The sequence below is a fragment of the Osmerus eperlanus genome, chromosome 1 (assembly GCF_963692335.1).
Source record: "Osmerus eperlanus chromosome 1, fOsmEpe2.1, whole genome shotgun sequence".
Classification (NCBI taxonomy): Eukaryota; Metazoa; Chordata; class Actinopteri; order Osmeriformes; family Osmeridae; genus Osmerus; species Osmerus eperlanus.
This window is the reverse complement of record NC_085018.1, coordinates 16,427,728-16,451,026: the sequence shown is the minus strand read 5'-3', so window position 1 is coordinate 16,451,026 and position 23,299 is coordinate 16,427,728. Positions and strand designations below refer to the sequence as shown.

The following is a 23,299-nucleotide window of genomic DNA, read 5'->3' as shown; positions in this document are numbered from 1 at the left end:
ATTTTTGTTCATATCTGTCCTCAGCTGCTCCCTGGAACTTTGTCTTTGCTGTCAAATTCTACCCCCCAGACCCCTCCCAGCTTACAGAGGACATTACCAGGTAAGGAATGGGCGCAAATGTGCACTTTGTTTGAAAGCAGTAGTAAACCCCCCTTAAAGGATTGGAAATTCCACAGACTTCGATGGCTTGTCCCTCCTGTTGGAGCTTGCCTACAGACTCGGCCAGTTCTGTCTAACGCCCACCTTCTTGTTTGTCCCCTGGCAGGTATTACCTGTGTCTGCAACTAAGGGATGACATGCTATCAGGTCGCCTGCCCTGCTCCTTCGTCACCCACGCCCTCCTGGGCTCCTACGCCGTCCAGGCCGAGCTGGGAGACTACGACCACGATGACCATGGCACCGACTACGTCAACGACTTCCGCTTCGCCCCCAACCAGACTCGCGAGCTGGAGGAGAGAGTGATGGAGCTGCACCGCACCTACAAGTACATACACTCCACGTGTTTGCGTTCAGTGTCTTGTTGTGCCATATATACTGTACAACGCTGTGTTCTCGCGCGGAGCCATTGGATCCTCCTGGTAAGCTGTTACTCACATAGTGTCAAATGGCCCACCACACATATGTTGATAAATTACACCACATTTCCCCAGCATCTGTCATTTCTGTCTCCACACAGTGCCTCGCCAATATGTCGCCACATCCCCAGTCTCAGGGTCCACTCCCTGCTTTAGACTGGCACTGGCGGTTGGCATGATGTCATTGAGATTTAGTGTTGTGGTGGGTGGAAGTGGTAACATGGAAAAAACACCAGGCTTATTACTAAAAACAATTGAGCACATTTTATGTGGTTGTGCACTGTCGAAACATGTGTGTTGGTCTTGGTGGTTATTCTTTGGACTTTGTTTCAGGGGTATGACTCCAGCTGAGGCAGAAATCAACTTCCTGGAGAATGCAAAGAAGCTGTCCATGTATGGAGTAGACCTCCATCATGCCAAGGTCAACTCTAGAACAGATTATTATCGTGTTCATTTTTGTCCCCTACAAACGTATTCTCTTGTCATGCTGATGTGGTCTCTTCATGTCCTGTCTTCTCTAGGATTCAGAAGGGATAGATATCATGCTGGGTGTTTGTGCCAATGGACTGCTGATCTACAGGGACCGTCTGAGGATCAATCGCTTCGCCTGGCCCAAGATCCTCAAGATATCCTACAAGAGGAGCAACTTCTACATCAAGATCCGTCCTGGAGAGGTACTGGAATGCCCTCATTTATGTCCTGATAAAAAAAGATTTCTCTAATTTCTTTTCATTTTTTGGTCATTTTATAATCATTGTCCAATCAATGCAAGACAAAAACACAGTTAAACTCAGAGAGGAATAACAGAATGAGCCCCAATATTTTCTCAGCCCTGCAGCCATTTCTTTCATGGTTGGAATGTAGCGGTGCAGCCTAGAATGTGAGAAAAGTGACGATCAGTCAATCCGATGGACCAGACACTGGAGTTGGAAAATCTCATGAGTTCCTCCCTTAGGGTGGAAGTGGATGCAGTCTGTCTGGGTTAGTGCTGCTGCACAGCAACTTCTCTACCATGCTGAGTTCCAGTTTGACAGGCTGTCTGGCCAGGCCCCAGTCAAGGCCCACTGTGAGCCTCTGAAAGAGACGGATAAAGAGAGCCTTTATTTGCTCAATGCAGCTGCAGAACTAACCAGAATAAGGGGTTGGGAGTATAAATATAGAGCCATGAACGCAACCCTCATGCTGATTCCCAATGCCGTTGAACCCTAACTCGGTAGGTCAGATAGTCGGTCAGTATGCTTGACAAAGTGTCATTCCTTATCGTGATTCCTTTACATTGACGAGCATAGGGCCCTACGCTTCTGTCCCATTGTCACACTGCTGACAGTATCATGCAGAACACATTGTGTCAGTGTCCTGCTGGTCTTGTTTCTGTTCATTAAGTGCGTCTGTGCGAGACTTCAACCATTCACTAGGAGAATACACATAAACACCTGCCACTTCTTCCTCCTAACATCTCTCTCTTCTCCTTTTCTCACTCCCCTCGTTAAACCCAGTATGAACAGTTTGAAAGCACCATTGGTTTCAAGCTCCCCAACCACCGAGCCGCCAAGAGACTGTGGAAAGTCTGCATTGAGCACCACACCTTCTTCAGGTAAGCTTTCATCTGCTTTCCCAGGAGAGGGGTGTGGTCTCACCTGTTTATGAAGCACCTGTGCAAGATGGCCTACTAGGTCATGGTCCTGTGCACCCTTGGATTTGATCAGTTTCCCAAACTTCTCTCCACACCTCGCTGTGCTTAGGCATCGCTGGGCATCAGAACTGCAGGATATCTTGTAGAAAGAGCTTAGGTGTGATTACACCACAGCTTTGATCACAGCCAAGGCATTTGCCTCATCTAGGTTCACATCTACACCATGACTCAGGCTGTTTTTTGTCTTCACAGTTTTGTCTCTTAGCCCTCGTGTATTAACTTGTTTCTCTTCTCTGCTTCATTGCGTGATTTGCCTTGGGGCTTTGGAAGGGATTCACCCCAACATAACTGTGGGAAACATGTTGACATGATATTGTGGATATATATATATACAGTTAGGTCCATAAATATTTGGACATTGACACAATTGTCATCATTTTGGCTCTGTATACCACCACAATGGATTTGAAATGAAACAATCAAGATGTGCTTTAAGTGCAGACTTTCAGCTTTAATTTCAGGGTATTTACATCCAAATCAGGTGAACGGTGTAGGAATTACAATACATTTTATATGTGGCCCCCCCCTTTTTAAGGGACCCAAAGTAATTGGACAAACTAACATAATCATAAATCTAATTGTCACTTTTAATACTTGGTTGCAAATCCTTTGCAGTCAATGACAGCCTGAAGTCTGGAACCCATAGACATCACCAGACGCTGGGTTTCGTCCCTGGTGATGCTCTGCCAGGCCTCTACTGCAACTGTCTTCAGTTCCTGCTTGTTCTTGGGGCATTTTCCCTTCAGTTTTGTCTTTAGCAAGTGAAATGCATGCTCAATTGGATTTAGGTCAGGTGATTGACTTGGCCATTGCAGAACATTCCACTTCTTTGCCTTAAAAAAACTCTTTGGTTGCTTTCGCAGTATGCTTCGGGTCATTGTCCATCTGCACTGTGAAGCGCCGTCCTATGAGTTCTGAAGCATTTGGCTGAATCTGAGCAGATAATATTGCCAGAAACACTTCAGAATTCATCCTACTGCTTTTGTCAGCAGTCACATCATCGCTAAATACAAGGGAACCAGTTCCATTGGCAGCCATACATGCCCACGCCATAACACTACCTCCACCATGCTTCACTGATGAGGTGGTATGCTTTGGATCATGAGCAGTTCCTTCCCTTCTCCATACTCTTCTCTTCCCATCATTCAGGTACAAGTTGATCTTGGTCTCATCTGTCCATAGGATGTTGTTCCAGAACTGTACAGGGTCTTTTAGATGTTTTTTGGCAAACTCTAATCTGGTCTTCCTGTTTTTGAGACTCACCAATGGTTTACATCTTGTGGTGAACCCTCTGTATTTACTCTGGTGAAGTCTTCTCTTAATTTTTGACTTTGACACAGATACGCCTACCTCCTGGAGAGTGTTCTTGATCTGGCCAACTGTTGTGAAGTGGTTTTTCTTCACCAGGGAAAGAATTCTTCTGTCATCCACCACAGTTGTTTTCCGTGGTCTTCCGGGTCTTTTGGTGTTGCTGAGCTCACCAGTGCGTTCTTTCTTTTTAAGAATGTACCAAACAGTTGATTGAGCCACACCTAATGTTTTTGCTATCTCTCTGATAGGTTTGTTTTGATTTTTCAGCCTAACGATGGCTTGCTTCACTGATGGTGACAGCTCTTTGGACTTCATATTGAGAGTTGACAGCAACAGATTCCAAACACAAATACCATACTTGAAATGAACTCTAGACCTTTTATCTGCTCCTTGTCAATGAAATAACTAACTCCCATGAGGGAATAACATACACCTGGCCATGGAACAGCTGAGCAGCCAATTGTCCAATTACTTTTGGTCCCTTAAAAAGGGGGGGGCCACATATAAAATGTATTGTAATTCCTAAACCGTTCACCTGATTTGGATGTAAATACCCTGAAATTAAAGCTGAAAGTCTGCACTTAAAGCACATCTTGATTGTTTCATTTCAAATCCATTGTGGTGGTATACAGAGCCAAAATGATGAAAATGGTGTCAATGTCCAAATATTTATGCACCTAACTGTACCTTTCATTTTCAAGGTGTAAGTCTTTGGGCTTGGTCTGTGTGACCCTCAGGCTGGTGTCCCCGGAGCCTCCCCCCAAGGGGTTCCTGGTGATGGGCTCTAAGTTCCGTTACAGTGGGAGGACCCAGGCCCAGACCCGGCAGGCCAGCGCCCTCATAGACCGGCCCGCCCCTCACTTTGAACGCTCCGCCAGCAAGAGGTACTTGCTATCTCGCAGCTTGGACGGCGGTAAGCAGCGTGTTCTGAACCCGTTCTCTCTCACCTCTGTCGACGTCTGTGAACCGTGTCTGTGGTGTTCTAACCCTGACCCTGCTCTGGTTTTTCAACCATCCTCCATGTCCTCAGCAGAGTTCTCCCGACCGGTCTCGGCAATGTGTGGGAACCAAGACAAGCTGTTTCAGCGCAGTGTCAGTGGACAGCCCCACGTACACAGCCCCTCTGGGGATGAGCAGGACACTGAGCTGGAACCCAGTCTGGACCAGGACCAGGACCAGGACCAGGACCAGGAGGATGAACACGACCTGGACCAGAAGGAGGAAGACGTGGAGGACCAGGAAGAGGTGACCACTCCCAGCAGAAAGAGGGAAATGAAGGTACAGTCATGTAGATGATGGAACTAAATAATCACTGTTTGAATGTTGGCTTTGAGTCTGGTCTGACTTCTGCCATCCGTTCTCCAGATCCACAATTTACGTGTTTACTGTAGTGATGAATGTGTACCCCTACAGTCGGCATAATGACAGAGCCCAACACAGTGTCCAAAACAGTACTGACCCTTAACTGTTCAATGAAAGCTTGGTCAGGCATGTACATTAGTCGCATTTTCTGCAGTCATTTATTGCAGTGGGGACTCGAGGATTTGTCACACTAACTGTACTACTTAGCAGCTTATGCTTACTAGTGCACACTCGCTGTCCCTGCTAACTGCTGTGTTGAATGTTTTCCTTTTCTCTCTCATGGTGGTGATCCTCCCACCTCTGCAGTTCATTCTGGCTCCCCCTGCCTGTCACTAACGTGCTCTCTCTCTTTAACTCTTGCTGGCTAAAGGAGGATGCTGAGTCACATCTTGAGAGTAAACAGGAGGTATTTCGTTTGCGTGGTACCCTCTGTTCTGTCTGTCTATCTGCCTGTCTGTCTGTCTGTCTGTCTGTCTGTAGGTCTGTCGTTCCAGACTGGATTTGTGTCACCCTCAGTAGTTGCATCTGTAATAGTAGAGGTAGCAAACATGAGGACATGTGTGGTACAGTACTATATGGTCCTCTGAACCATGTTGTTGTGTTTCACCCATAGTATGGTATCAAGTTGCAAAATGTGATGGAAATGCGGTTAATACAATGAAAGTTGTAGTTCCTTGGAAGCCTGTTGGGCCATCTTTATTTATGTTTGTCTGCCTTCATGTCAGTCTGTGGACTTGGCTGTCTGTCTTTTGGTTTGTCTGTTTGTCTGTCTATGGGTTTGTATGTTTGTCTGTCTATGGGTTTGTATGTCCATCCGTCCATTGTTGTGCCTTCCTGCCTGCGAGCCTTCCTCCCTGACTTAACGGCTCCGGCCTCCCTCTCTGTCTCTGCATCCCCCCCCCCCCCCCTCCAACACACCCCCCTGTCCCCATGCTGTCACCTGTGCCATGCCCTAACTAAGCCCCCTCAGTTGGACCAGGAGACCACCCCTCGGCACAAACAGGAGGTACAGCCCAGCTCACTGTGTTCAATCACTATGCTTAGTGGCCAGCTTCTCTGTTTGTGTCTCTCTATGGCCCTGCTGAGAAGTAGGAAGCCCCAGACATCAACCCAGGCAGGAAGTGATTCTGCTCCTATCCAGTGTCCAGTTATAACACTCAGAGTTAGATAAGGAGCTAAAAGTATCTAACCATGATTATTTTCATTGCAACATAATCTGTTATACAATACAGTATGTTACATAATATCAAAGTAAAGTAACAGTTTTTCATGAGAGAAAAATACACTTCTTATTCCTTATTGAACATACATTTGTCTGAAGTTGATAATGTTTTACTACACTTATTTATGGAATCTAAGTGTTCCTTTTGTATTTTTTATTTTTTTTACCACTGTTCAGGCCTCATTTGATTAAATGCATCATTGACTTTAGACAGTAGATACACTATACGCTACATGGGAAAACTGAGTTGTTTTTATTGGTGTCATCTCAATGAACAATGTATGCAGTCACTTTAATTTCACATTTCACCGTTTTTTATAAGGTCCGAGCCATATTTATTCCTAGATAGACCATTGCAAAAAGAATGCAATCCCTGCTGCTGAAGTACTTGATCCATGTGGTGAAACCTCATCATTAGGCGACATTAGTGAAACCTCATCATTAAGTGACATTAGTGAACCAAGGCATTGTGTTTGTGTCTTTTGGTGTTTCTGTGGAACTTAGTTGGCAGTGTGTGATGCATCATTTAAAATCATGTTTCGGTCACTAATGCACAGCAAATTGTAATTAAATAGAATTTAATGTGTCAATTTGATTACTGTGGTTGTAATTAATTTATCATGTATTTCTAATAGATTTGGGTTTGGCTCCCATCTTTTTCTTTCTTTCTGCCTATATCCATTTTGTGTCTCCGTAGTTTTTGGATAAGCCTGAGGATATGTTGCTGAAGCACCAGGCCAGCATCAATGAGCTGAAGAGAGCGCTGAGGGAGCCCAAGTTGATGAACCGTGAGAAGCGTCTGTCAGGGTCCTCCCCAGGCGGCACCCCAGAGAAGAAGGCTGTGAGTGGGGGGTGAGGGTGGGACGACCGGGGGTGGGAGGACCGGGGGTGGGAGGACCGGGGGTGGTCCTTTGGAGAGATCCATAGCCTCTACTCTATTACTAGTGGTCCTACTCTCTATGTGACTTGAGGCTGATAATGCAACACTGCCTGTCGTTAATATTCCGTTATTTATGCTCACATTTCTTAGCACTCAAATAGGTTTACTTATCACTGGTGCTGAGAGTGCCTGGAGATTAAGGTAGCAGAACATCCTTTGGTCCATTCTTTGTAAAAGAGGTATGACTTTTGCTGTTCCAAGTTATTCAAACTTGAAGATCTATTATATTAAAACAATAATTGGATCTAGAACAATAGCTGTTGAGGTTAGAATCCGTGTGTGCCTATACTGTTAGAACTGTCAGAGAGTTGAATGATGCATCTCTTTTCTGAAGAGAAAGCTTCATAATAAAGAACATACAAGAAAATGGAACTTGTTGTAAAGTGCCTGGCTGTACACTTAAGTATACAAACAATCGAACTGCAGTCATATGTCAGGTTTCCAAACACTAGAAGAAAGGAACTTGAATGCAACATGAATAGCAGACAGCAGTAGATGTTTGATTAGTTTTATGGAATGCGAGGTACTCAGAACAATCTTATGTGATGTCACTGTGCTGTCATCTTGATTGCCTGGTAGTGAGATGCTCTCTTTGTGTCAAGACACCCTGTCTCCTGCATCTTTTATCACTCTCTTTGTGATTGTTCACAATACTGTACCTAGATTGGGCTCTCAAGATAGGACTTCCATGACAAGAGCTATCTATGTTTTCTACTGACAATTTCTCATCTGCTGTATGAAAACAATCTGATTATAGTTGTGGGATGTCAGACACCCTTCAGGGCAAAAAGCTCAATATATTTTTGTCCCGAATCTGAGGAAAAAATGTAATCCTTTGGACAGAATGCTGACAGAGTTTGTCTCAGAATCCTAGAGGGTAATACTTACCAAAGATATTCAGAAAATCAACGCTTTGATGTTGTTGCAAATGTTATTTGCATTGCAAATGGCCCCTTATTTGGTTATGTAGTTGGCAACCACACAATGCAGGTAATGAGGACTGGTATATACTTGTGACTCTCCCAACTATTCTCTCTTATTGACTTGCATTTCCTTTAACCTATTGCATGTAAACACCAAGAGTACTATGGAAAGGCAACACAAATGAGCTGCCTCTTTTCCTAGTTAACATAGTACAGTACATGGGTAACAGGGTTAGGGCTCTAATATCTGTTCTGCACTCTCTCCTCTGCCCTCTCCTGGTGGGGTTAACTCTGCCACCGGCCCCCCAGGAGGGAGGACTGGACCCTGTAAACAGTATATCTGTTGAGGGCTTCACCCAGAAGACTGTTGTCACTTCCCCAGAGGTTGCACTTCACTCTTCTACCTCATAAGATACTATCAATTACAATAGGTTTTATATATAGGATGTGGCACTATTGTATTCTGTACATTCAAATGGCTTTATTATCCCTTTCTACTGCTACTGTGTATAATACATTCATGTCATTACTTAGTTTTATGTACTGTACTGTATATGTAACATACATAGTTCTATAGAAATCTATGATTGCAGAATAATACCTTAAAAACCTTTACGTTGCAGAATGTACCCAATATATTTCAAAAAGATAAGTTCATACATTTGATGTGCAACTGTATTTCTTTTTTGTGAAACATGATTGTAGCTCTGAAGCAATGTTACAGTTGGTAACTCTAACTGTGTTTAATCTATACCAACATGTAGGGCTCTGAGGAGTGGGTATTGATTGAGAAACAAGACACTTATCAGGACCCTGACTGGAAGGCAGAGAAGGAAAAGAACAAAACTCGCACCTCACCTCCTCCATTAATGGCTGACTCCTCCTGGGAGAGAAAAAAAAAACCTGAGAAAGAAAGAGATAAAGCCAAGATGATACATATTGAGGTTACAGGAGATGATGGGAAAGAAATGAGAACCTGTATAGATGACTTTACCTCGTCCATATCTAAGGAAGCCTGTGAACATCCTGAACAAAGATTGAGCAACAGCAGTCGTTTTGTGGTGGCATTAGCAGACACTCCTGAATCTCCTGAAAGGGATTCTCGACGTAAAATACCCCCGGCTTCCGATCCATCTCCAAAGAATGACATGGTTCCAGACCCACACAGGGGAAAGGAACAGGAGCCCCACAGAATCAGAAAAAAGAGGAGACCTCAGAGTTTAAACCTGGGAATGTCCACAGAATTCATCTATGAGAAAGAGGGGGATGGCTCCAATGAAGAGGACGAGGCGTCTGACGGGGAGCAGAGGTCTTCAGAGATAGAGGGACCAGTCTTTCATCCTGAGAGGCGGACAGCAGGATCAGAACAAAGAGAACTCGGCCCTCTTCAAGATGACCAAAGATCAAGCGAGACGAAGCAGAAGGCTGGCCCTGTGTTTGATGACCCCCAGCTCGACCATAGCACATCGGTAGGAGAGGACAGGGACACTTCTCCTCATGAGATCATAAATCCTGACACAAGAATGGACCCAAAGAGTCCATTTAGTGAAAGCCAGTCAGCAGACCAAGGACTAGGACCAGTGAATGGCCCGGGGAAGGCAGAGCCTGACAGTTCGCCTGCACATTTTAAAGATGAGTCACAGGTCAGACAGAAAGGCATGGCTGACCGTAGAGACTCCACAGTGTCACAGCTGAGACAGGTCAGGACACATGAGAGAAAGGCCAGCAGCTCTGGGGGAGAGGATATTGAAGGTCTTGCATCAGACAAGGGTCAGAGAAGGTCCTTTCAGAGGCTGTCGGGCAGCAGTCAGTCCGAAATAACCAGGATTGTTCCTCTCAAGCCTGAGAGATCAAAGAGTGTCGCCTGCAAGGATGAGACAGACAGAGAGACAGAATGTGATAGTTTTAAGGAGAGGATTTTGAGACGAGAGTATCGTTGGTCGGTTGGTTCTCCAGAGGGATCCGAGTGGACGGACATTCCCACGTTTCATCCTACGTTTACCCTGCCGTCTTCCAGCTCCATTGCCACTAGCGCTAATCCAGGACAACCAGTCCACTCTCTAACCTCCATTCAGAGAGACATGCAGCAGCACCCGGAGGAATGGGGCCTCGTTGATGTGGCAGGTGAAGTGGAGGATAAAACGGAAGAGTTGGTTCAGTCGCAAAGCAGAGCTGCTTGGGAGGATGCGTATCAGCCAGCGAGGGGACCCACAGAGAGTCATCTGCTCAGCTCAAAGGCTTCAGCGCTTTCGAAAACGGCTCCTCCTGCCCCGCCAGTGAAAACACAGAAGGCCAGGGAGTCTGGACTCATACTCCGGAACAGCCGCAATGCCAGCAGGGAGCCTGGCCAGGACGCTGCCAAGAAGAGACACTCGGTAACTCTGCTTGGCATCTGCTTTTCAGTCATTGGAAGCAAAAGCATCGCATGAGCTTCAGACAGACTCGCACACCCATTTTCTTTTTTTGTTTTTGTTTTCAGCGACTTGAAATAATATACATACATGTAACTTATACGTGCCTGTATATGAAGAAGGGGGTGGAGTGCTACTTATTACACAACTTATTTTGATACTGTCTCATTGGCTGATGCAGTAACAATGCCATTGGTGTATTCATGTCTTTTGAGTTTGGACTCTAACCCTTTTGGCTTCCCCATGTAGTCCCTCTCCCTGCCTCCACCCTGACCCTTCCCTCTCTGCACACATGTTGCAAAAAAATGAAAACAAAAATGACAAACATTTAGAAAAATGTCATACTGGCTTTTAGATCAATTCCCCCCTCTCAACCTCTCAACCCAAATTTCCTTTCAACTCACTGGATAAAGTCTTAGCTTTGTAAGAGGGTTGCAAGGAAACAAGGGCTCTTGCATCTTGTCATAGCTCTGATGTTTTATCTACATGCTGTTTCCAAGCTGAAATGCAGAGGAAATAATTGATCTTCTGAGATGGTTTTATACATTGTTTACCACTGAATGAGAGGAAGAAAAGTGAGAACAGAATCTTATGCACCTAAAAGGCGCTATATGGCACACATACTGCTAAATTTCACACAATGTTGAAGCATCATACCAGAAGACAATATCCCAAAAATACTAAGTAATTCCAATGCCATCTTTCAACCAAACCTCCTCTTGCCCAGCACTAGCACACTGTGTCGCTATTTCCATTTCACAGTTGGTGTCATTAGTAGTGTGAGCCTATTTGGCAGTTGGATGAAAGGAATAAGATATTAAGCCAATAGCTTACACCATTTCCACACTTTCATTTAAATAAAGGTCCTGGACACATTGGCATGGAGAGAGATGTGAGCTCATTGTATGAGCTGCCTTGCCAGAAAGTTAAATGCATAGTAGGGAAACATTGTTTACTGGAAGAGCCAAACTGAGAGGGCTTCCAAACATGTCATGAAATTAAAATTCTCCTCCTTTTCATTCCCGGGCTGGCTTTGAAAGCACACTGATGGCACGGCAACCAAACACAATAATGCGGTGATTGGCATGCTCAACTCAAAATTCTCAACTCTCTAAATTATCTTTGGGGTTTAGCATCACTCACCAAGTCTGTCATTAGCCAATGAATTTTGTTGCTATGCTGCAAATACTAGACCATACAAAACTAGACTTGAAATACATTCATTATACATATGGTATGAAACAACAGCAATTCCAATGGGTCGTCTGTAGATAGTCATTTCATGTATAGTGTTGATGTAAGTTGTCTAACCTCATGAATTGGTAAGGGGGTGAACTGTCGTACGAACCTCATGTATTTCTGAGCACAGCTCCTTCAGTAGTTCAGTGTGGTGGTAGGAAGCCTTGCCTGCCTCTCTTCTCTCCTCTGGTGGTCACAGCAGCTAACCACTGGTGGCTCTCCTTCTCCCTCTGCTCTACCTTCACAGGAGCCTCTCTCCACCACTGCCATTTACGAAGAGCAGCTAGCTGATATCAAGGTCACTACATTTTTATAAACCTGCCCTAAGTGGTCTTTTCATTCTTCCCCTTGCTCTCGATATGCGGATGAGCCCGCTTTCACTCCCTCATCCTCTCCTGCCATCATTCATGAGGAATGCATGCTGCCGCTGAGTGACGTCAGACTGTATTCACTTCTCCACTGCTTTCTTCATTTCCCTGAGCACTGTATTCAGGTAGAATTATTCAGAGATGGAGTGCTCGTGACATGAAAGTAGAAATGTAAAACGGTACAACCACTGAGTGGATGACTTAGCCTCTTTGGATACATCGTAAAGACCCTGGACTTTTATGTCCGTTCATGGTCTTTCATCTGAGGACATTGCCTGCTGTCCTCTCAACATTGCTCATCTCTCCACCATCATGTTGTTCCAGAACGGGTGACAAAATGCATGTCTATAAAAGCTAACCTTGCTGTGATTGTGATGTACTGTATTACTTGAGTCCAAATGCTTCATAATAAACAACAGCAAGTTGTTGAGTTCCCCCCCCCCCCCCCAACCAGGGGAATGTCATCCCATTAGCCCCTTGCATGGTCACCTCCGGAGTAGCAATCAGGCTGCCGCTATGTGACACAGGCATGGCGCTCCTCTTTGTCATCTGTCTCACCCAGAGGGAACCCTGGGAGAGGAGGCCTCGGCCAGGCTCTGTTTCCGAGGAGGACCAGGAGCGTGACACTAGCGTCTGCATGAAGGAGACCCACCTGGGCATCGAGCGCAAATGCTCCAGCATGACGGTCAGCTCCACGTCCAGCCTGGAGGCGGAGGTGGACTTCACTGTGATCATGGACCTCCACTCAGAGGTGGGGCAGTTCTCCGAGGGTATGTCAGAGCTAGGAGCCAAGGAACACCAGCCGGAGGTGGGCCGGGAGGACTTTGAAGAAACCTCCAAGTTCTACTCGGCCCGTCTCATGGGCTCCCATGACAGGTTCCCTGTAGAGCAGAGGCCCCCAGAGGAGCGTGTGCATCATGAGGTAGAAGGACACACCCATCGCTTCCACCCCACCGCCATCTTTCAGAAACACCACGTGCCCTGCGACAGACTGGCACCTCGACTCATGCTTTAAACCCCCACTTCCTCAGTTGAACCACTTTCAGTTTGGACTTTTTATCCTTTTCCATTGTTTCATTGTGCTTCTTGTTGTGAAATTCTTTGTAAAGTTTATTGTGTTACTTGCTTTTTTTCTCTTTTGTTAAAATGTCTCCCTATGTTATTTATTAAATGTGTTTGTTTTATGGTTTCTGTTATTGACATACACTTTTATTAAAGTTTATTCTCATAGCATTCAATCAACCATTCTCATCATTCTGGATTTTAACAATTCTTTTGACAGACTGTATCAGACAGTAGTGAGTGGATTGTGACTGTGCTCCGCAATATGATAATGCTAATAAGATGATCTTATTATAATGTCTTTAACATTATCATATATGTTTTCCGTGACAGCCCCCCGTGGCCAGGAAGGACGCTAGTGCTGTGAATGTTGCCCACATGCTGAGGAAGGCTGACTCCAGGACTGAGACACACACTAATGGCTCTGAACCCACCAGCCACAGCATGGATGGCTCTCGTCAGGTAGGTCTGCACCCCCAATCTGCCTCCACACACTGACACTGTTACACTCATACCACTGGCCCTTGCAATTATAAAAATGGTCTGAAGTGGGAAGATCATATGTGAATAGCTTGTACGGCAGAGGACAAATGATCCATATTTTTGGTAAACAACATAGAAATCGCCATTTTGTAAAAGTAGAATGTGTGGATTACTCTATGCTTTTCATTGCTTGTGATTGTATGTAGTCGCATAATTTCTGGACTTGAAGCATTATCAGGCATAATTGTATCGTTATGAGGCGATTAAAGTATTGACATGAAATTAATGAGAATGATGAAAGTAAGCAGGAGTTCCATTCATCTCCAGAGTCAGAGCATGGAACTGACGCTGCCCCACAGGTGCCTGATTAAAATTTAATTACTGCCTCTCCCTCATGCCATTCATCTGTTGATGAAGATGAGCTGTGGCAGTAGTCTTGAGAGGATGCCTTTGAAGTGCGAACACCTCACTCAAGTCCCTGTAGATGAGAGCAGTTTTGTGGCTGTGCTTGTCATGTGGAATACCATAAGCCACAGTATATGTGTGTGTGTGTGTCTGCAGCAAATGGAGGATGACATCACCTGTTTGGAGACAAAAGCCTCCTTCACTGACGTTGCTGAGCCACTAGAGGGTGATGTGGTACGTGATTCTTGACAATAGTAGAAGGGCATTGCTTTTACTGTAATGGCAGGATTTGCATGTGTCAGAAATCCGCTTTTGGAAAATAGCATATGCTGTTTTGAATGAGAGCATGCATTCTCGCTAATGCTTTGACACTCCCTCATCATATTTAGGCTGCACCAAATGTCATGGGTGCCTTCATCAGAGAAAAGATTCATGTGAAACATTCAATAAATGTTTGATCTCATGGTCTTTTTTGCATAAACCTTAATAAAACTTTGACCATAACAAAGGCAACCCTGAGTTTGTGTTACAAATATTGTCATTAACTAAATCATTTGCTTGTGTTTTTGCACCACACTCATAGCTCCTGACACTGTATCACAACAGCAGTAGAAATGGCTAGAACGATCTATGTTAGGATGATGCAATATTGGTGCATCATTCGGTTATATTACAGTAATGTATCACTTAAGTATCACTGTATCACTTATGTATCAAGTAATGTCTACTTATTGACCAACTGCTGGCTCCATATGGTCACATGCGCTGATGCCTCATCAAATCACTGCTGCTTTGCATGATACGATCTACTGTTCTCCTTTATATGACTTCTAGCTCTGTTTGACCTATCCTCTGCTTTTCTCTCCTCTTTCTCCCTCCCTCCCTCTCTCTCTTTCTAGAACCAGGCAATGTTAGGCAGAAAGGAGACAATTTCTGCCAGCAAAGAGAATGGATCCCCTGTAAGTGGTTACAATTACAAGTATTTGTATGCAAAGTTTTGCGTGTAGAATAGGTACATTACAATTTCTTGATTTCAGCGTACATTATGTGTTCTTTCACTAGAATATGCTAGTTGCAGCACCGCATCTGTCTGCAAGGGTTAAATAATACTGTTATTGCAGACTTGTAGCCCAAAGTAGAGTTGCACATGCTGTTGATTTATTGTCTCTGACAAGGTAATAATGGTTACCTTAAAACAAAGCCCCTGGCTGCGGAACTGAAGTAGCATGTGAAGCATATGTGTTTGGTGGCCAACACTAGTCACACAACAGCCAGACACACAAACTGTGTATTGGTTGTGTGATAGCACGTTTTTGTGTGTGTCTGTGAACAGTTTGTGTGTCTTTGCCGTTGGGGCTGAAATAGCAGTTATTCAAGGGAAGCTGCTGCTGGGTTAATAGTATGTGTCTGCTGGCTGTGCTGCAGGTGAAAGCAGCTCCCCTGGGGAGAGAATCTTTAGTGTCCCCGCTGACTGTCACTGCTGAAAATGTCACCTCAGCGACCACCACTCAAGTTACCAAGGTAACCTTTCTTTTGTCCCCGGCACCGCTTTAAGTGGTGGTGAAGGGAGGGAGAGAGCCTCTGGCTGGACCATGTCTTGCGCATCTTGCTGTAATCAGTGTCAGAGCTCTGCTTGTTTCTGTGGTCTCTTCAGCTTGGTGTGTTTCTTTTGTATCAGACAGTGAAAGGGGGCTACTCAGAGACCAGGATTGAGAAACGGATCATCATCACCGGAGACGATGATGTGGACCAACATCAGGTGAGCAGTCCAAAATCACAAGATAGTGTACACTTGTCCAATAGGTATGCTAGATTTTTGGGTAGTAGAGGTAGTACTTCTAGTTAGAAGCTATTGTTATTGCATGACATGTACCAATAGTGTGTGTGGCTGTGTGCGTCATTTCTCCAGGCCCTTGCCATGGCCATACAGGAAGCCAAGCAGCAGCACCCTGACATGCTGGTGACAAAAGCAGTGGTTGTCAGGGAAACAGAATCGCCAACTGAGGAGAAACACAGAAAATCTGAGGTAGGTGCCCTCGATTTTGTATGTACTGTAAGTTTTTACCAGTCTGTATGATAAGTCTTTTTATGGACAATGCCATGATCAGCCATGTGTCATGCTGAGTCAGGCTGAAGGGAATATTGCTTTCTGTTTCAGTCCTGATTGCTCCTGGTGGCTCCTGGGACTGGGGACAGGAGTTGGGCCTTGTCGTCAGTAGCCTGACCCACCCTACAGTACTGTAAGCCACCACTGCAAGAGGACTACCTGCCCTACAGTGTATACAACACAACAGGCCGTGCTACAACACAACACACCTCCTCTTTCCATCCCTTTAGCCAAAACCGACTGTGATCTTGCCTCCAACCCAACATGGCCTCCCCAATCCCCCCAGACCTAACTCTCCTCCTCTGGAACATGCCCCTTCTGGGATTCATATCCAGGTTTGTTCTAGTGTTGAGAACAGAGGTTTAGGCTGCAGTGTTTATAGCACCAAAAACTTGTACATGACAAAGATATTGCTATTGTTTGCATTCTCACAAGTGGGAGGTCTGTCTTACTTTGATTGACATGGTGGTTCATGGTAGTTCAAATATTATTTGGCCCTTAATTTGTACAGATTTATTGCATCCATTAGAATACAACTGGCCATGCCTAGATGTTACCCACCCTGAGTTAAAGCGAATTGACTCCACCCCCCCAGCAAACATTGATTTACGGTACTTGTAACCACTGATCATAAATGTTACAGTAAGTCAATACCCCCCCACTTACATATTGCTCTCACATATGGTTACCATGGAGATGCTATATGCTGACAACATGCATTTAGCATGAAAGAGGGGGTTCAGTTGATGAGAGGGGTGGGGGGAGGGGATAGGCAGGATGCATTATGGGGCCAGTGGTGATGGCCAGCCTTTAACGCTTGTTGTTACAAAAGTGACACATATATTCAACAGCTCTCTTATTAGCTTTTTACGTTTTTAATAACAATAGAAGATCAAATTTATGCCCTGTGTTTGCTTGTTTATGAAATTAATTAGATTATCATAATCACATGCATGATTCAAAATAGTGTTGGGAATGAGAAAAACAACATGGAAGGTGTCTAATGTCCATAGGAAGAGCCCAGATGACTTAACATTGAGACACACATATACCTGAAAGACCATGTGGATTACTGGTGATGTGCATGCCAGCCGATGCTGATGAAACTGAAGGACATTAGGACAACTCAACACAAGTGGACTAAATCAGCACGGACGAGGGGCTTGGCTTACAGGGTGTACCTAGTAGTTTACAGTCTCCCCCTGAAACAAACTGAATTACCTCTGTTGTTCTTACCCCATACCACCCTTGCAGTCAATCTTCCATTCTGTTTGTCACAAAATGCTGGTCATGTAGTCCATTCACGGTTATGACTTTTAAAGCCAATGAGTGGTTTCATATAATGTTTTATCTAAGAAAATAAACTGTATGTTTTTTATTTTTTATTACTTGAGTTGTTTTTAAGTTATGGTGTAGGAGTTTAACATTTGTATTTATAAGAGTGGTGAATGTGAGTGTGGTTTTTTTCCTTTCTAAAAAAGTGTATCCTCTTTTGTCCCAGACAAAGCCTGGATTTATATGGTGATATGTTGAAGCCCCAAGCCCATCTATATGAAAAGACAAGAAGCTGAACTGTAGAACTGTTACAACTGGGATTCTCTTTCTGGTCCAGGTTCCCATTGTTGAGGTGTCAGCCTCTATCTGGCCACTTGTATAGAGGGTTGCTTATGCCCTTTAAATCACATCTATTATACTTAGCTTTCTGTACATCAGCCAGTTTGAGACATTGCACAAACAGTGATGTGAAAGGTACATTTTTAATAACACTATGCATCTAACTAACTAATGGAAAGGTCTCGTAGGGATCCTGATTCACATTTGCAGTGTTGCTTTCATAGTCGTCTTGTGCTACTCTTAATCAAAGCGGTATATCCCACTGCTTGTGAGACTTGCAATAACTGTCTCCTGTAGCCACCTTGCTAATCTATTATTCGTCTACTAAGAGGAGAAAACTGTGAACTGTCATGCAGTATTACCAAATCATACCTGATGGAGTTAGTTATGAGCGGAGCTCCACTACACAGTGTGTCCATGGCTTTGTCACCCTGCCTGTCTAAATGAGTCTACTCACTTTTTCTTGTTGTGACTGTGGAAGCTTTGGACTCGTCTTACCTGCTGTTAACTTAAATCTCTGTGAATTCTCTCTGTTAAGTCTCCTTAGCAATGAATTTGTATATTTTACTGTATTTTATTTGATCTTATTCTATTTTATCTGGTCAAATGACACTGGATTGTTGTGAAGGCAATTGCTTACAGTGATAGCAGCAGTTATTTTAGAGAGTTCTCTGTTTTTGGTCTATTCTCTCTGAACAAGATGGTTTACTTGCTATAAGCAGTGGGAACAAAGTTGCTATGTATAGCTGATGTGGTGGGTTGAAGGGTGGATTGCATATTATTTATAAACATTTTCTATATAATTTCTTATGTTTGTGGATAAATTACAGTATACTATTAGTGGGACTTGGCTGGGTGCATTTTATAACAAACACGTTAGAAAGTGAAGCAGTGCAATATTGTTGTCATACTGATAATGGGTGTAATACTGTTTTAGGAATTGCCACATACTGGACTACTTACTGTAAAACTGTACAAGAGGCTCTGAGGTCTTTGGTTTCTTCTGAGGTGACCTTTACCCCTGAGGCCTAAGGAAGATACAGAATTAAAAGTCCTGGTCAAGCACTGGGCACTTTGACTTCAAGTGTTTCACTTGAAACCACTCTTCCAATAGCTTCCACCTTACAACTCACCACAGCCTTTTGCTCTAAATTCCCCTAGTGCTTGGTGGTGTGTTTGCTGTATTTGCATTCAGTCTAAATGGAAAACATACATGCATAAATAAATGTCTCAGTGCACTTCAACCTGTCTCCAAATGACTGAGAATGATCTGTATTGTGTTGGAAAGAGACCAGAGTGCTCACACCACAACACTCATGCTACAATGTTATATTATTATTTAAGACCATATTGCGACATAAGTGTATTTCACACCTTCAAAATATGATAAGTCAATATTACATTTAGTAAAAAAACAACACTAAATTGTGACAATGTGGCAAAATGAGCTACAATTCAGTTACTTGCATTGCCATCAAGTGGCCTTTTAAAGCATTGCAAGTGGAAAAACTTGACCTCTAGCACAACCAAGTGGATCAACAATAAATTGCACCGTTATAAAACGCCATAAATAGTGGGTATATGCAAGTAGACAATTTCTTATATAAATCAATAAACTTTATTAACACAGTATATAAACAACCAACAACAGCAAAAAACAAAACAAATAAGGGGCATCATGTGGAGTATATGGACGGAAGGACCAGTAAATCTCAGAGGGAACAGGAAAACACCTGTTTTTGACAGAATAACAGACATGAATGTAGACATATTGGATCTGATAGACAGACCTGTTTTCTCTTACAGGTTGACAAGCCATTCGGTCACTTTGCAAATGGACAGTAAAGGAGGTGAAATAGTCATGCTGAGCAACAATTATTTACTGTATGAAATATTTGAGTTTTCACATAAAAACCAAGTAGTTCGGCTCTTTAGAAAGGTTCTCTTTTGATATAAATGATTTTGAGTGTACAAAAACGTATCACACATTTTGATGCATGATTCTAAGTCAGAACCAATAGTCTACACATCCCTTTTACTACGAACTACCTGCACTTCACTGGATTACAAGCTACATATGGGCTGTAGCGATCGCACACGGCTCTGAAGACTATGGGAAAGGAAAATATCAGCAGCATTTACCTTTTGTAAGAATGCACACCCAAAACAATGTCTCAGGCGTCACATGTTACTTCTCAACCATGCTTGACAGCAAAAAGCTGTGGAAACACACATCCTTATATGGAATGAGCATAGCATTAAACAAGCTTATCTGCACCCAACACCCTGTCTATTAATGCGGTGAGCACACATACAGCAGCTGCTCAATAGACTAAGTCAACATGTCTCTAATGTTCTTTTTTCTCCATATACAGTTTAAGGCTCTTTAAGGACCTGAGGATTTTGAACATATGATGAGGCACACACAAGGCAAAGAATAGCTCTAGAGTAGACACAGGGCTTGCTGAAAGGATGATGGGGAGTGAGAGGGGATACGACAGCCGTGGGGGTCCAGTCACCAGTTCAAAACAGTGGCCAAGGCAGAGGGACCAGTGGGAGATCAACTCCAAACCCAATAAGGACCATATAACCTCCTTGTTGAGTGCCGCTTTTCTTTAAACATGGACCTGCTTGTGTTTTAAATCTCACTGATGTCACACAAATAGCTTCAGTGCAATGTTTTATGAAGTTTGTTATGAGCAACAGATATTTCAGACTTTCTTTTCCACAGATCCAAAACAACCAGCTGCAATTTACTTCTGATGATTCACCTGTTCTGATGTTTCAGTGTCAAAAGAACCTCAATATTTTCGCCATGCAATTTACACCTTTTACACCCGTGCCCTTTAGAAAAAGCCCAAACCAATTACACTTGGCTCAACAAAAATCTATAAAAGCCAGACATACAAAAGATGCATAAAAGACATTTTTTCAATGAAAGCTGCTTTGGTAACAACAGAGTCAAGACATTGGTCGATTTCCTGTTCTTGCCAGGGTGCTGAAGCGGGCTATTCCCTTTCATTTCAATAACATGTTTTTCAGCCTTGTCTGCCTGCCTTGAGAACTAAATGAATGGAGATAGTTACACCAGACTGAGCTGTATTTCTGCTGCTGCGTCGACTCCACATCAGAGGCAATGTTTGCTGGGAGCACTTTGTCATAACGATGTCCGTGCTGTGAAAGACAGTGCTATTGTACTGAGGGCAGATAGAGTAGAAACCTTGGATGCCGAGCCAATTGCATTGGGACCTGAAAAATATAAAAATGAATGAGTCTAGATACTCTGTGTCATTTCATTCCTTTAAGCTGGTGCAACTGCATGCTTTGCTAATCAAAGCTTAAGCATATATTTCTGAATACATCAGCTATTACAGAGGCTTCAAGTGATACTGTGAAAACCCCCAATATACCCAATTCACACTGCCATTTTTATAGAGTATACCCTTGTAAAGGGTTATTTTAAATAAGTAATATACACATGCTGTAACTGACTAGAAATATTATACAAACCTTCAACAAATACAGTTATTCTTGCTCTTTCCAATCTTACTCTTTAGGAAACGTTAATAGGCATAAAAGCTTTCTCTGTGGCCAATGACAAAGATTGGATTCTTCTATTCTCTCTGAGGGTATAGTTCACTACTGACCTGGTATTCTGGGAATGGTTATCTGCCTGCTACTGCTCCCCTCTCCTCCCTCTCCAAATGGTTTAATCTGGATGATGTACTCCTCATCAATGGGCAGAGAGAGCTCTACTGAAGTGGTGTTGGTTTCCATGACACGAGGCCGGCTGTGTCTATTCCGCTTGTAGAGCACCTGAGCAACACGGACGGAACACACAGGTCAGAGATCACACAGGGGAGACCATCACAACAAGCACTATTTCTGGCTAATCTTTGCAGGGCTCTCTAACCTTGTACCCGGTGACCTCAGACTCGTTCTCAAGGGCTTTGACTTGCTCCCAGTTCAGAATTATCTTGGAATTCGATGTGTTCCACATTACTTTTACCGGCGGCTGGCTGGGGGCTGGGAAACAGAAATACACGACCATCAGAATCAAAAGGTTAGAACGTAATAGCTCACCCTGGCCATAATCAGATTCCATGCTTACGTGGTTTCTTGGTGGTGACATTGACAGTGGTGCTAGGAGGCCCCGCCCCAGCAGTGTTGTACGCCCTCACTGTGACGTAATACACACTGCTTCCTTTTACCCCACGAATAATGGCCGATGTCTGGTTCCCCACTGTCCTCTGCACGCTAGCTGTCTCTTCCTTCTCTTGAGTCTCCCAGTATCTCAACTAAGACAAAGGGACACAGAACCACCACAAAGATTAATGCTGGACAGGACATTGCAAAGTCCATTTTCTTATACAGTACACACTCTCAATGGACTGTAAACTGTAACTGCAGGGAGTTCACTTGCACCGTAAATTGGTATAAAATAGGCTTTACTTCCAGATGCTGTCGCCTCGTGTATCCTCAGCTTATCACGGCTAAAACTACTTTGGTTCTGGTTACTTAGCCCTAGAAGTAGGCAGACTTTAAATTGCATGGTCAAAGCCAAATCAGTATGTGCTACATTTCCCAGCTGTCAGGTTGTCTGAGAACAGACTTTCATTGTCACCCCTATGTCCTGTCTGAAAAAGCCTCCTTGCTTGACAGCACAAATATAATTTCTGTTTCCTCACAGGAAATATTTGCTCAGGCATGGTTCTACTGTTTACACTTTGAATGGTCAACAAATCATAATTCTATCACTTTAGGCATTCTGTGGATGAAAATTAGATCTTTGTTCTTAATATTGAATTTAAATGACCACAGAATTAAAACGACAATGAACCAACCAAGCACAACCAACTTTGAGAACTGGATGATGGCCTACATTATGCACTATTTTCTCAAAAAAAAATCATAAGCAGATCAATCAGAATAGTCACAGTAACAGTTAGCACTTAAACTAAACACAGAGACGTGACCATGCTACATCTGCATTATTATAATTATATGCAGAAAGCTATTACAGTAGATGTTTTATGCTTATGGCGCAAGGGTTGGCAACAGCCATAAAAGTATACAAAATGTATGTATGTTTATAATTGCATATGCACACACATCCACACACACACACACACACACACACACACACACACACACACACACACACACACACACACACACACACACACACACACACACACATAAAAATAGTTCTTTGCTTACTTCATAACCGAGAACTCTTCTCTTGCTGGTGTTCCAGGGCAGGGCTTTCCATGAAACCTCAATCTCTGAGGCGGACAAGCTCCTGGCACGGATTCTGGTAGGTGCTCGGCCAGGTTCTAGAGTGAAAGTCAAAAGACTTAGAGGGACTTAAAAATAAAAGACTGCTTTGATGACCCTTAAAGTGAGTCCATCTCTTTCATGAAAGCTTCAGAGGAAGAGCCATCTGCAGATGCAGATAGGAGTGCACAGGCTGGAGAGTTTCTGTGACAGCCACTCTGCAGAGACAACTCTCCAGTAGTATTCTACAGTATAGAGTGCTGGAGACTGACATGACAGTGCTACAATATGACTGCCGTGACATCGT

General features: G+C 43.7%; 2 protein-coding genes across 6 annotated transcripts in view; one reads left to right on the top strand and one right to left on the bottom strand.

Annotated features, from left to right (window-relative positions):
- LOC134022368 (band 4.1-like protein 1) overlaps positions 1-18,959 on the top strand; it is a 46,663-nt gene extending 27,704 nt beyond the window's left edge. For 2 of the 5 annotated variants that reach the window (XM_062463852.1, XM_062463844.1), the window contains exons 6-24: positions 25-100; positions 266-484; positions 909-996; positions 1,097-1,249; positions 2,072-2,169; positions 4,317-4,492; positions 4,610-4,857; positions 5,312-5,347; positions 6,861-7,004; positions 8,791-10,401; positions 11,924-11,974; positions 12,607-12,966; positions 13,440-13,568; positions 14,151-14,228; positions 14,894-14,953; positions 15,420-15,515; positions 15,673-15,753; positions 15,904-16,020; positions 16,153-18,959. In XM_062463852.1, the coding sequence (XP_062319836.1) occupies positions 25-100; positions 266-484; positions 909-996; positions 1,097-1,249; positions 2,072-2,169; positions 4,317-4,492; positions 4,610-4,857; positions 5,312-5,347; positions 6,861-7,004; positions 8,791-10,401; positions 11,924-11,974; positions 12,607-12,966; positions 13,440-13,568; positions 14,151-14,228; positions 14,894-14,953; positions 15,420-15,515; positions 15,673-15,753; positions 15,904-16,020; positions 16,153-16,158 (3,827 nt within the window). In that variant the 3' untranslated portion in view covers positions 16,159-18,959. The remainder of the gene's footprint in view (positions 1-24; positions 101-265; positions 485-908; positions 997-1,096; positions 1,250-2,071; positions 2,170-4,316; positions 4,493-4,609; positions 4,858-5,311; positions 5,348-6,860; positions 7,005-8,790; positions 10,402-11,923; positions 11,975-12,606; positions 12,967-13,439; positions 13,569-14,150; positions 14,229-14,893; positions 14,954-15,419; positions 15,516-15,672; positions 15,754-15,903; positions 16,021-16,152) is intronic. The other 3 variants (XM_062463860.1, XM_062463868.1, XM_062463875.1) reach the window with 3 other exon arrangements.
- A 368-nt stretch (positions 18,960-19,327) lies between these two features.
- The window catches only part of cntn4 (contactin 4), a 67,342-nt gene continuing 63,370 nt past the window's right edge, over positions 19,328-23,299 (bottom strand). The window contains exons 19-23 of the mRNA XM_062463832.1: positions 22,936-23,051; positions 21,827-22,013; positions 21,629-21,741; positions 21,363-21,531; positions 19,328-20,964 (exon numbers count right to left, since the gene is read on the bottom strand). Of these exons, the coding sequence (XP_062319816.1) occupies positions 20,873-20,964; positions 21,363-21,531; positions 21,629-21,741; positions 21,827-22,013; positions 22,936-23,051 (677 nt within the window). The 3' untranslated portion in view covers positions 19,328-20,872. The remainder of the gene's footprint in view (positions 20,965-21,362; positions 21,532-21,628; positions 21,742-21,826; positions 22,014-22,935; positions 23,052-23,299) is intronic.